The sequence below is a fragment of the Gigantopelta aegis genome, chromosome 12 (genome assembly GCF_016097555.1).
Source record: "Gigantopelta aegis isolate Gae_Host chromosome 12, Gae_host_genome, whole genome shotgun sequence".
In the NCBI taxonomy this organism is placed as follows: domain Eukaryota; kingdom Metazoa; phylum Mollusca; class Gastropoda; order Neomphalida; family Peltospiridae; genus Gigantopelta; species Gigantopelta aegis.
This window is the reverse complement of record NC_054710.1, coordinates 18221802-18236483: the sequence shown is the minus strand read 5'-3', so window position 1 is coordinate 18236483 and position 14682 is coordinate 18221802. Positions and strand designations below refer to the sequence as shown.

The window sequence follows — 14682 nt, the reverse complement described above, 5'->3', positions numbered from 1 at the left end:
TGGGGAATGCTATGTGAGAAGACAATGTGAGACCTGTAGGGTAGGCCACGGGGAATGCTATGTGAGAAGACAATGTGAGACATGTAGGGTAAGCCATGGGGAATGCTATGTAAGAAGACAATGTGAGCCTGTAGGGTAAGCCATGGGGAATGCTAGGTGAGAAGACAATGTGAGACCTGTAGGGTAGGCCATGGGGAATGCTAGGTGAGAAGACAATGTGAGACATGTAGGGTAGGCCATGGGGAATGCTAGATGAGAAGACAATGTGAGACCTGTAGGGTAGACCATGGGGAATGCTAGGTGAGAAGACAATGTGAGACATGTAGGGTAGACCATGGGGAATGCTATGTGAGAAGACAATGTGAGACATGTGGGGTAAGCCATGGGGAATGCTATGTAAGAAGACAATGTGAGCCTGTAGGGTAAGCCATGGGGAATGCTAGGTGAGAAGACAATGTGAGACATGTGGGGTAAGCCATGGGGAATGCTATGTGAGAAGACAATGTGAGACCTGTAGGGTAGGCCATGGGGAATGGTAGGTGAGAAGACAATGTGAGACCTGTAGGGTAGGCCATGGGGAATGCTAGGTGAGAAGACAATGTGAGACATGTAGGGTAGACCATGGGGAATGCTAGGTGAGAAGACAATGTGAGACCTGTAGGGTAGGCCATGGGGAATGGTAGGTGAGAAGACAATGTGAGACCTGTAGGGTAAGCCATGGGGAATGCTAGGTGAGAAGACAATGTGAGACCTGTAGGGTAGACCATGGGGAATGCTAGGTGAGAAGACAATGTGAGACCTGTAGGGTAGGTGAGAAGACAATGTGAGACCTGTAGGGTAGGCCATGGGGAATGGTAGGTGAGAAGACAATGTGAGACCTGTAGGGTAGGCCATGGGGAATGCTAGGTGAGAAGACAATGTGAGACCTGTAGGGTAGGCCATGGGGAATGGTAGATGAGAAGACAATGTGAGACCTGTAGGGTAGGCCATGGGGAATGCTAGGTGAGAAGACAATGTGAGACATGTAGGGTAGGCCATGGGGAATGGTAGATGAGAAGACAATGTGAGACCTGTAGGGTAAGCCATGGGGAATGCTATGTGAGAAGACAATGTGAGACCTGTAGGGTAGGCCATGGGGAATGCTAGGTGAGAAGACAATGTGAGACATGTAGGGTAGACCATGGGGAATGCTAGGTGAGAAGACAATGTGAGACATGTAGGGTAAGCCATGGGGAATGCTAGGTGAGAAGACAATTTGAGACCTGTAGGGTAGACCATGGGGAATGCTAGATGAGAAGACAATGTGAGACCTGTAGGGTAAGCCATGGGGAATGCTAGGTGAGAAGACAATGTGAGACATGTAGGGTAAGCCATGGGGAATGCTAGGTGAGAAGACAATGTGAGACCTGTAGGGTAAGCCATGGGGAATGCTATGTGAGAAGACAATGTGAGACCTGTAGGGTAAGCCATGGGGAATGCTAGGTGAGAAGACAATGTGAGACATGTAGGGTAGACCATGGGGAATGCTAGGTGAGAAGACAATGTGAGACCTGTAGGGTAGGCCATGGGGAATGCTAGGTGAGAAGACAATGTGAGACATGTAGGGTAGACCATGGGGAATGCTATGTGAGAAGACAATGTGAGACCTGTAGGGTAGACCATGGGGAATGCTAGGTGAGAAGACAATGTGAGACCTGTAGGGTAGGTGAGAAGACAATGTGAGACCTGTAGGGTAGACCATGGGGAATGCTAGGTGAGAAGACAATGTGAGACCTGTAGGGTAGGCCATGGGGAATGGTAGGTGAGAAGACAATGTGAGACCTGTAGGGTAGACCATGGGGAATGGTAGGTGAGAAGACAATGTGAGACCTGTAGGGTAGACCATGGGGAATGCTAGGTGAGAAGACAACGTGAGACCTGTAGGGTAGACCATGGGGAATGCTATGTGAGAAGACAATGTGAGACCTGTAGGGTAGGTGAGAAGACAATGTGAGACCTGTAGGGTAGACCATGGGGAATGCTAGGTGAGAAGACAATGTGAGACATGTAGGGTAAGCCATGGGGAATGCTAGGTGAGAAGACAATATGAGACCTGTAGGGTAAGCCATGGGGAATGCTAGGTGAGAAGACAATGTGAGACTTGTAGGGTAAGCCATGGGGAATGCTATGTGAGAAGACAATGTGAGACTTGTAGGGTAAGCCATGGGGAATGCTAGGTGAGAAGACAATGTGAGACTTGTAGGGTAGGCCATGGGGAATGGTAGGTGAGAAGACAATGTGAGACCTGTAGGGTAGGCCATGGGGAGGCCGTTTGGGACTGGCGGTCCCAACTGCCGAGGCGGTCGTTTACTCCTCATCTTGTTTCTGCGACTGTTCCGTACAGGCTGCGACGCGTGACGTCGATGGTTCCGATAAATATCACCGTATCCTTTCTCTGGCGATCTCCTTCGCTTTCTGTCATAATATCTTCCTGTTCGACTTGCCCCTGTAACATGAAAGTGTGTGAGTGTTATATTACATTCATAAAGTCCAAATATGTGGACACGGTATTACACGCATTAATCAAGAATTGAAAAAAAGAAGAAGTGATTTCTCTCTTCGCAGGAGAAAGGCGACAAGTTTGATAAAATAGGTGAAGTGAACATTTGTAATGTTTTGCAATGTTCTGCATTCATTTGGAAAGGTTCCAAATTAAACATTCGATTCGAATCATAATATTTCATTATTAAATACTTCTACTACCAGTAATAAAACGTAAGCAAAACAGTTCAATTAATATATCGCAATAGTATTAAGTAACTGATAATTAATGTGTCATTTTTATATGACAAACGGTGTGACGTGGTAAACATAACTTGACTGGTCATGACAAACGGTGTGACGTAGTAAACATAACTTGACTGGTCGTGACAAACGGTGTGACGTGGCAAACATAACTTGACTGGTCATGACAAACGGTGTGATGTGGCAAACATAACTTGACTGGTCATGACAAACGGTGTGACATGGTAAACGTGGCAAACATAACTTGACTGGTCATGACAAACGGTGTGACGTGGCAAGCATAACTTGACTGGTCATGACAAACGGTGTGACGTGGTAAACGTGGCAAACATAACTTGACTGGTCATGACAAACGGTGTGACGCGGTAAACATAACTTGACTGGTCATGACAAACGGTGTGACGTGGTAAACGTGGCAAACAAAACTTGACTGGTCATGACAAACAGTGTGACGTGGTAAACATAACTTGACTGGTCATGACAAACGGTGTGACGTGGCAAACATAGCTTGACTGGTCATGACAAACAGTGTGACGTGGTAAACATAACTTGACTGGTCATGACAAACGGTGTGACGTGGCAAACATAGCTTGACTGGTCATGACAAACGGTGTGACGTGGCTGGATTTACAATCTCACACCAGTACACTAAAACAAGGCAGTGACAAGGTGTTAAGAATGCAATAAGTGGAAGTGAGCGATAAGGTGTTTAGTGAGAGACAAGGTGTTAATTGAGTAACAAGGTGTTAAGTGAGACATAAGGTATTAAGTGAGCAACAATGTGTTAAGTGAGCAACAAGGTGTTAAGTGAGCGACAATGTGTTATGTGAGCAACAAGGTGTTATGTGAGCAACAAGATGTTAATTGAACAAGGTGTTAAGTGAGCAACAAGGTGTTAAGTAAGCAACAAGGTGTTAATTGAGCAACAAGGTGTTAATTGAGCAAAGAATTGGCTACCACCCAGAGCAACTTTAATGACTCAATGGGTAGATGTAAGTCCACTACACCGACTTCTAACTCACTAACTAACTACTACTAATATAAGCACAGAATTAGTATAACCTACAATAAAAAACAAGGAGTCACACATGGCATCCATGTCCATCCCAGTTAGGTCGAAAACTTGTCCCCTCGCACATGCATGATGTCAACTAGCAATGTAACTACAACTAGAACCAGCAATGAAAAACAAAACCAAACATCTTCAATCAGTGATTCTTGTGTGACACACTTACATTTTGGCAGAGGTGGGTAGTAGACCAGGAATAAAGGCTCATCATACATGACTGGCGCGGGGGTCACATGTTTGGCATTGAAAGATAACGGGTGTGCATGAAAAAGCATAAATCAGTGGATATTTGCAAGACACTTACCTTTTGGTGGAGGTGGATAGTAGACCGGGAATGGAGGCCCGAACATGACTGGCGCGGGGGTCACATACTGAGCGTGGAAAGGTAACGGGTGCGGCACATCATCTTCATCGTCGGACTCGTCACTCTCCTCCCCCCAGCTGTCATGATCTGGCGTCCTCGCGCTACAACAAAATAACTAGACATGTGTTTAAAAGTACTTTTAAACTACAGCGCACATCTTCCTTTCAAAAATGTTATTAACAACAGTTAATATTTGGTCTGAAGGGGCCGGACGTAGCCCAGTGGTAAAGCGCTAGCCTTATGTGCAATTGGTCTAGGATCAATCCCTGTCAGTGGGCCCATTTGGCTATTTCTTGTCCCAGACAGTGCACCATGACTGGTATATCAAGAAAGAAATATTTTATTTAACGACGCACTCAACGCATTTTTATTTACCGTTATATGGCGTCAGGCATATGGTTAAGGACCACACAGATACTGAGCAAGGAAACCTGCTGTCGCCACTTCATGGGCTACTCTTTTTGATTAGCAACAAAGGTCCTTTTAAATGCACCATCCCACAGACAGGGTAGTACATACCACGGCCTTTGATATACCAGTTGTGGTGCACTGGCTGGAACGAGAAATAGCCCAATGGGCCCACCGACAGAGATCGATCCCAGACTGACCGCGGATTGAGCAAGTGCTTTACCATGGGGCTACGTCCCACCCCTGGTATATCAAAGGTCATGGTATGTGCTATCCTGTCTGTGGGATAATGCATATAAAAGATCCTTTGCTACTATGTCAAAATTACCAAATGTTTGATATCCAATAGCCGATGATTAATAAATCAATGTGGTCTAGTGGTGTTGTTCAACAGAACAAACTTCTAAACTGAAAGTCGATTAGTAACTATTGTTTAACATTTAGATTTGATTAGTAACTATTGTTTAACATTTAGATTTGATTAGTAACTATTGTTTAACATTTAGATTTGATTAGTAACTATTATTTAACATTGAGATTTGTATAACGCCAAGTTCAAAGTTGCACATCAATGCACATTTAAAAAATTAAATGTGGTGAGTCAATGGAATAAAATAAAAAATGAAATTCATAAGCAAATCAAAAGCTACAGCTTAATACAGTCAAATCTGCTTAATTGCATAGCCCCAGTGTGTGTGAAATTTATGCTAATAACCAGTATAACCAATTATCCGATAGAGCCCCATTTCCAGATTATAACATGCAATAATTGTCCCAAGATTACTGCAATAAACACTTGAACACATTGCAATAAGCACTATGACAAAACTTGTGTGACCATTCGTAGTTTGTCAACAATGTACATCGCCTGTTTTTAGTAACCGCTTTTACTTTTTTCTTCTTTTAATATTAGTTTTTAATCAACATAGAACATTCTGCTTTGTTCTCTGTGCGATTACAATTGTTTCTGGTAAAACATTAAAAGTTTGTGGAACATTTTATTTTGAAATTTTTGAAATTTGTTTTCGTATGCAATTAACAAATATTTGTCTTTATAAAGCTATTCAAATATACGATATAATTTGTATTGGTTTAATGCTGAAAGGTTCTGTGCGACCGAATAATATGCAAATAACCGATTTATGCTATAAACCGATATGCAATAAAGTGGATTCGACTGTATATTAAATAGAGATGTCGGCTACTTGAATACGGAGACTCACTGCAGGAAGGCGTGTTTAGGTCGGACGGGAGGAACAACCTCATATTTCTCCTTCCTCAAGTTTTTGGAATCTTTGAAGTGACTCTGCTGTCGCGGAGTCTGCAACCTACAAAACGAAGTGTTCGAGAAAACATTAGTCATCCAGATTTTCAACTTCAAATTTCTCCATTTTTTTTGTCATCTCCGATTTTTTGCAAATTTCACCCATTTGTACATCCATTTACATGAAAGGGGTGAAATTTTAATTAGTTTTGAAATAATGGTAGATTAAATGCAGACGACGAATGTTGGCAGGGAGGGGGCGATTATTTAATGACTGTGCAGATACATTTTTTTTTTTTTTTTTTCTTAACTTTGGATCCAAACTACATATTAATATTTCATTTGATTCAGATAACCACTCATAGAGAGGTATATACTTAAATACAAATAACAGTTTGTATCTGTGATAAATAATCAGGGAGGAATAGTCCCTCAAAATCTGAAAAATATAATTTTTGAACAGTGTTCTCGTTGCTCCATTTAAGCTGGGTGGGCCACCCTGCTATTATGTTTTGCTGCCCCACTTTATTTTTCTGCGCCCTTCTTTATTTTCCCGCATCCTACTATATTTTATTGCACCCAGCTGCACTATTTCACACTTTTTTTTACACAATGAAAAAAAAGAGATGATTCTTCACACCGAACATTAAAAAAGAAATAAGCCACAAAAAATGTATACGTTAATTCCCGAACTCCTCAATGATAGTTCCAATACACATCATGTGTACAATATGTACCCATGGATTCCTAGTTTTAGAGTTCTTTGAAAACTAATCAAAACCCAAGCAAAATGACCCACTTTGGTAAAACTGGCAGTGGTGTGCGGCGGTATTTCCCATACGGTGCATGACTTCTCCCGACCGGTGATCGAATCAAATACTGTGTCGAGCTGTCCCCCGAACTCGCTGAAGGTGGAGTCCTCGTTTTACGGACAGGCGTCGACCTCTTGACTGGACCTTTCTGACCCTTCACTAGATGTGTGCGGATTCGCTTCAGTCTGAAAATACACACAGAATTCTTCAATTATCAACATTCAAGGTATTGACAGGGCTTTAAATCTCACTAATTTGGGCACAATGGGGACTTTGTCTTTTCAGAGCGTAGGAAAGTCCTTTTAGATCAGTACTATCATCAACAGTTGCTAGAAAGTTGTCAATATTCACAAATGCATTTCAAGTTAATTTAAGCTAATTAAAAATAAAATTTCAGTGGTTTTGAGGAGAAATATTTTGAGGTCAGCATGTTTGTACTTAATTTGGAGGTGATTGTTTTGGGCATATGTGTATTTTGGGTACAACATTTATCCCTTCAACTTTGATGCAAGGGCCATAACTCTGTAAACAATGTGTCAATCACAATGAACCTTAAACTTGATCTAGCCTGAGTATTCTGATGGTATGGGAGCACTTTCTAACCATCAGAGACCAATCTATATCAATATTGTGTAATCTCTGCCTACCAAACGATAGTCAAAGATTCCCAGTCTAATACAACTATCCTATATTTCACATTAAATACCTTTACATCGATCATCTAATAAAAAAACATTGAGTGTTAATCACTAATATACACACTACAGGAAGAAACCCGTCAGCAAATATGTATTGCGATCTATGTTGCGTGTTTATATTTACAGATAAAAAAAATATTATAATTTGGTTTATTTCCAATATCATTTACATGAAGTACACACAGGCCTTAAATAATATACAGACAATGTATTCACATTAATAATTAATTTATGAACAGTCACAATGCATACTACTGATGTGCTGTGGTTTCTTATTAAATATACTACATACCGTACCCTGCTGAGGTTCAAATGCTGAGTACGGTATGTTGATTTCACCTAGGTTTAGCTGACAGAAAGTAAACAGCTGATAAGGCATTAATATCCAAAGACAGAAAATTACCTAATATTTGGTAATGAATAATGAATAAACAAGAACAAAAAGATTTCAAAATTATAATAAATATATTTATTTGGGGGCAAAAGGACTCTGTATGAATGAGATTTAGGGCGAATCAACCCTGGGTGACTAGGACTAAGAGCGAAACAACACAGAGTTTGAAGTGGTTTTCGGGCGAAACGACCCGGATTCATTTAACCAGAACATTATTGAAAGGGGGTTCTGTCCATTGTATAAAATAATCCCGAAAACAATTCTAACAACCCGAAGTTCAAGGGCCATAACTGTGTCAAAAAAAACCTAAATCGCCATGAAAGTCAAACTTGATCTGTAGGCCTAACTCCTGCCAACACCTATCCATGCGACAAGTCCCTGTAATTCTGTGAAGTGTCAGTGAGTGAGAGACTGAAACCCGCTTGTCAATGTCTAAATTACCAAAATAGTTTTCTGCTGTTAACAAAAACAAACAAAATATTGACAACTCACGACTCTTGGTGTTCTTCCCAAAATGATTCTTTTGAATCAACCGACATGATTTTTGAACACTACATATCAATAAATATACTGTTGAGAGGATCACCACGAAGTTGTTTACGTGCCACCATGGATGTCGCTTTTTCTGCCATCTAGTGGTTAAAGGGAGCTTACTCTAATTATAAAAGAAAGAAAGAATATAATATATATTTTAGGTTCCATTGTACCAAATTAAGTCATGTTGTCAATAATGTTAACATGTGACCTTCTAAATCTAAATCTCATTTCAAATAGAAAATTTATTCAAATATTTATTAACATTTCTCTGAAACTGTTTACTGTATCTACGAGGATGCAGTGCACCTGCGAAGAGGTAGCTTAATTAATAATAGTATTTGCAGGGCCGTACCCTGATCAAAATCCGGGTGGGGGGTGGGGTGGGGGGTGGGGGTGGGGCACTACTTTTTATAAACAAATGAAACTATACAAATTAAACCCTCAGATGTGTACAACCGTGCCCGGTGTATCGGCGCATCCGGTGATTCGGCGCACTTGGTATTTTACTTATGTATGTTTAGGAAGTTGTCATGTTGTCGGTGTTTTTAACGAATTAAAGTTCAATTCCTTTTTCAATGGTTAATCAAGTATCAACATATTTATTGTTAAGGATGCAATTAAAAATTATTAGCATAATCAACAATGATATCATAATTTCAAAATAAATAATTTACCTGCTTTCGTGTATACAAACGCGAAATAGGTCTGCCTTGTTGATATTAAGAATGTTAAAACCAGTCTAAAAACACCTTTCCCGCATTTTTTTAAATTATAGTAAACGTTATAAAAAAAAATTCGGTTATTTTTATTTAAACTGAAAAGGAAAACACAGAATGCAAACAAAACGAAAGTGTCACACCTTAACTGACTATCATTCCAGTTCACAATTGTCACATTTGTTACAACAACAACAACAACAACAAAATAATAATAATAATAAAAGCGAAATAAGATCCACGTGTGTGCACAGTCTACCGGAGAAAACAAATCCATGTAGCCATCTTAGCCATACATGACAATGAACATGTAGCCTATGCATCTGCAGTACTGTGCCACTCAAGAAAACGTTTCCGAAACTGATCACGAGATGGGTCATGTGTTATCGTTCAATTTCATAGTAATATTTTTAACAAGACAAAACAAAAATGTACTAAAATAATCCTGGGACAATAGTGTAGCGTTTGTGGGCTACAAAGTGAGGTCATGAGCGGTTCATAAATAGCGGGGTCACCGATCCGCATCTACTGTGCCGAATCACCGGACATGTAAATTGTTTTGGATACAAGCGGGATGTTTACATTTATGGACAATTTTAAAATGTTTATTTTCTACAGACATAAAATAATTTATGGTGTATCTCAGATTATGCACTGCTTGATTGGTGAGAGACACATTTTATTAAGTGTTTCACAGTGTTCACATAGAAAATGGTCTTTCAATGCTTAGGTGCGCCGATACACCGGACAGCACTGTATGCTATTTTCTGGAGTAAAAAAAAAAAAAAGAGTGAGATTCTCAGGGGAGCCACTCCCCCCCCCCCCCCGGTAGGTACGGCCCTGATTTGAAATTCGAACGAAGGAATGGAAATTATATTAATGCGCCATATCCGCTGAAGGTTCAGGCACGTCCATCCTGGGCACGATCTTCTATCCAGGACAGAAAGTAAACCTCGAATTTTGACGGAAGTGGCCATATAAACGTTATGGCACAGGAATACTTTGTTAATTAATTGAAAAATAAACACTGAAATATCGGGTACCTGTAAGATGCAAATACATATTGCTACTAATGTATGATTTAAACACGCAACTCTAACAGGCGAGTTGTGCAAAATACTGCGCCCTTATATTGAAGAATATGTGTCTGATTCCATCTTTTAAATTAATGTGTCCATTTCGTAATGACAAAAACAACTTCATTATATGTGTGGCGGTGGGGTGGTGTTGTGGTGTGGTAATTTAGAATATTTCGACACTGAAATGCGTAAGGAGAGACAACATTGGTTAATGAAAGGAAATCTCCAAGTAGAAATTATGTTAACTATCATATATGTAGGGAAACACAATTTAGAAAGCAGAATAAACGTTACAAGCGTAATGTTGTTGTTAATAATAAATTTAAAAAAATACCTCCTCACGGTTAAAATAAATATTTAAATTAAAAAATTGTAGGTTACAAAAAAGACACAAAGGTTTAAAAAGTCTATATATCAGTACAAACTTGTATATAAAAACAATACAAGCACAAAATCAGAAAATATATTATTTTACAATGGCGGCTCCAGAAAATCCATTTAGAGGGTGGGGGGCTAGTTACATGAGGTGGAATGCCAAGGGAACTTTGGGGGAGGTTTGGATGGGGATAGTACAAAAAAACACGAAAATTAATATATAATAAAATTATAACTATCGCAAAATCCGCCTCTGTTTTATATGTTTAAAGATTATTCCAAGGTTCAATCGACGTCCACTACGGATATAAATTATGACTAGTTATTGATAATGTCGATTATGCTATTCCTTGTACATGTATACAACAAATCTTGGGCCACGAGTTGGAACGGGAAAAACAGTCAATGAATGGGGGGAATAATCTTTAGAGTTGGCGTGGTCCCCCCCCCCCCCCTCCTCCTTACTCCCCGCTTTCGACGCTATATATGAACATATATTCAACGGGCGTACGGGCTCCCATTTGTTGTTGTGTTTTGGATGGATTCAAAACGAATCTAGAAAGCAAGAATGGAAGTCGGAAAAAGATAATGATTACCTTGAAACCCTGGACAGGACATAGTAAGTAATCGTGTTCAGAGTGAGAACTGGGCATTGTCGCCTATTCTCCCACAGCTATAGACTCAAACTGGCCCACTCTGATGAATGTCCATGTGGCACAGGTGCTCAAACACAGGGACACATCCTTCAGTCCTGCTCATACCACTATAGACTCAAACTGGCCCACTCTGATGAATGTCCATGTGGCACAGGTGCTCAAACACAGGGACACATCCTTAAGTCCTGCTCATACCACTATAGACTCAAACTGGCCCACTCTGATGAATGTCCATGTGGCACAGGTGCTCAAACACAGGGACACATCCTTCAGTCCTGCTCATACCACTATAGACTCAAACTGGCCCACTCTGATGAATGTCCATGTGGCACAGGTGAACAAACACAGGGACACACCCTTCAGTCCTGCTCATACCACTATAGACTCAAACTGGCCCACTCTGATGAATGTCCATGTGGCACAGGTGAACAAACACAGGGACACATCCTTCAGTCCTGCTCATACCACTATAGACTCAAACCTCTATAGACTCAAACTGGCCCACTCTGATGAATGTCCACGTGGCACAGGTGCCCAAACACCGGAACACATTCTTCAGTTCTGCCCATCATATAACAGACGACGAAAACGAATCACTATGCATTTTTACATGGATTATAACTATTAATAATATGAGTAGAACATAGACGACGGAAGCGGGGGGGGGGGGGGGGGGGGGGTCCTGGGCCCCCAATAATTATATAGGTTTTGTTACTTAATTATAGTATACTATTATGTATGCCAAGATCTGTTTTTGTATTCATATCTATATAAATTTTATACAATTTATGTTAAAATACACGTATACTTCCTCTCTCAGTGGTTGCAGAGGAAGATACATCAGCAAATGAAAGGAGGATATCATTCTTTGGAAGCTTTAAGTGAGTTATTAGTTATAGACGGGTTTATCACGGTGGCCGAGTGGTTTAGGTGCTGCACTGTCAAATGCCATGCAAGTATGCAGTACATTCGGATCCTGCCGAAATTATGACACGTTGTGTTTTTAAATATTATATTTACTGGGTCGATGTTTCTACTGGTGGACTATTAGTTCCTGAGTGCGCCATTAGGCTACCAGACTACCAGAGACTTTTTAACGAGTGGCTGTATATTAAACATGTTTCTGATCGTTTTAATTTTTGTACTAGGTTACATTTCATTTTATTTCCTATGTGTTTTTCGTACGTATGAAATTATTTGAAGACAAAGTCCTGTTTGGGCTTCTTATAAATATTAAGACGACCAGAAACACATTGAATATACAGACAATGATATTCTAAACAAGAAAATATATTTAATATGTAAGTTTAATCGTAGAAATATTTTATTAGTTGGAAACATCTTACAATACAGCAAACTCGGGAATGTCCCTTTAATGAACTCTAATACAAAAACTACACTATTTTCGAAACGCATGTTTGACAGTACATAATATTGTCATCTACGCAATTATAGTCATATATATTTATTTTTTTATTCTACTCTCACCAAATACACTTATACAACAAACTTTTCAACGCACATTTCTATAATGAATTATGTTCCAATACCTCATACAAAGTGGGCCCCCAATATATTATCTGTTCCGTCGGATAGTTACATTATTTTAAAAATAAATTACAAAGAAAGGAAAGGAATATTTTATTTAACGAGCACTCATCTATAAATTACAAAGGAAAACCCCCCGTCGAAACTCGGTTTTAAAATGACTCATTCTATGAATTACATGCCAGGAAATCACATTTCAGGTCATCTAAATTTCAAAATATTTTGAAAGAGTATGCCCCCCCCCCCCTTGTAGGTCCCCCCGCCCCAATATTCAAAACGTTCCGCCGCCTATGTAGAATGATAGAAATTAATACATGGTGAAAAGTTTTCAGGTTTGGCAAAGATTTCCATCCTAATAGAACAATAGCCTTATATGTTTGACGCTAAATACCATTACATTGATAATTTTAGAGTTCGCCGATAACAGATATTTCACATATTATAACCACTAACGGCTCCATCGATTTGCACCACACACACACACGCACACGCACACACACACACACACACACACACACACACACACACCGCTGAGGCTAAAGCAGTTTTTACTCTGCATTAAAAAGCTATTAATGTAGGTGTCCATAGGGCCGTACCCCCCTGAGAATCTCACTTTTTTCTTCCTTTTTTACTCCAGAAAATAGCATACACATCTCAGGGTTTAATTTTTATAGTGTTTCATTAGTTTTATTGTTATGCTATTGGTCAGCTCCTGTTTTGTTACCTAGCTTTGTGCTTTTAACTTCCATGCTGGCATTCTCTATTTTATACCTTGTTGGTTATATGCCAGGGCCGTAGCTAGGATTTTTTGTTTCGGGGGTGGGGGGTGGGGGCAACTGAGTAGTTAATAGTTTAAAACTCCTTAAACAGTCAAGAAGATAATTTTTTTAAAGTTTCTATAATGCTTTCCGGATTTTGTCTTGCCCCCCTAGCCCCCCCCCCCCCCCCCCCCCGCTAGCTACGGCCGTGTACGCCCAGCACTTTGTTTGTTTATTCTCCTGAGGATGTTGGTCTTTAGACGTCGAATATTTTAAATATTTTTATGTAATTTAAAATGTTACGGTGGTTTCAGTGGAAACATATATTTTTATATATACTTTTTTAATATTTGTTTATAAAAAGTAGTAACCCCCCCCCCCCCCACCCACACACACACACACACCAGGATTTTGATCAGGGTACGGCCCAGGTCTGAGGGAAATTCAAAGGGTCATATTCGCGGCCCTGTGCTTTATGACTCAAAATCAATACTAGTAAAATGTCTGCATTGATTACAGCCAATTGTCAGAGTCGACATTTTGCTTCGACACCGTTCTGCCGCTGATACAAACGTCAAGGGAAAGCAGGTGCGTACACTGTATATGTTTATCCGTCAACACCGAGTTTTTGTGAGTCACACCGGGACCTGTTCTAGGCAGCTTGTACCCTTTTGTTTTGTTCTGGGCATTTCATCAGACTGTAGCTTCTCGCAAAGGGTTCTAGGAATATTTATTTCGTTTTCGTCCCTCGCCATATGTGTGCAAAATGTGTGTGACATACCGACGTTAATCAACCGCCAGGCTTAACATATTGCTTTTAATAAATTACATTATTTTTGCACTTGCATAACTATCTAATGACAGTTAAAACACAGTATTAAAATATGCACTAATATAAATAAAACGGAATATGTAACAACATCCATTTAAAAGAAAGACAGAAAAACGAGGACCGGCGACGCACAGATAATATATTATCATAATATGATCCATTGATTTTTGATGTGTTGACAGCTTTTGGGATTTTCCCACTTTTTATAACCTATGGGCCGAATTTACGAAGCCTGTTTTTTTTTACTTACACACGTGTAACTACGTGTATTTACAATGCTTAAACACCTGTTGTATTTAAGAAAAACAGGCTTCGTAAATTTGACCCTATTTGTTTACGTTCTGTCTCCAGAAGCGGATCCAAGGGAAGGCAGGGGACCCGCTCCCCA

The 14682-nt window shown here is 39.9% G+C and overlaps 1 protein-coding gene across 1 annotated transcript in view; it reads right to left on the bottom strand.

Moving 5' to 3' along the window:
- LOC121385871 overlaps window positions 1–8413 on the bottom strand; it is a 39259-nt gene extending 30846 nt beyond the window's left edge. Inside the window, exons 1-5 of the mRNA XM_041516662.1 lie at window positions 8286–8413; window positions 6689–6886; window positions 5849–5953; window positions 4158–4318; window positions 2285–2485 (exon numbers count right to left, since the gene is read on the bottom strand). Coding sequence (XP_041372596.1) covers window positions 2285–2485; window positions 4158–4318; window positions 5849–5953; window positions 6689–6886; window positions 8286–8332 — 712 coding nt within the window. The 5' untranslated portion in view covers window positions 8333–8413. The remainder of the gene's footprint in view (window positions 1–2284; window positions 2486–4157; window positions 4319–5848; window positions 5954–6688; window positions 6887–8285) is intronic.
- Window positions 8414–14682: the final 6269 nt, after the last annotated feature.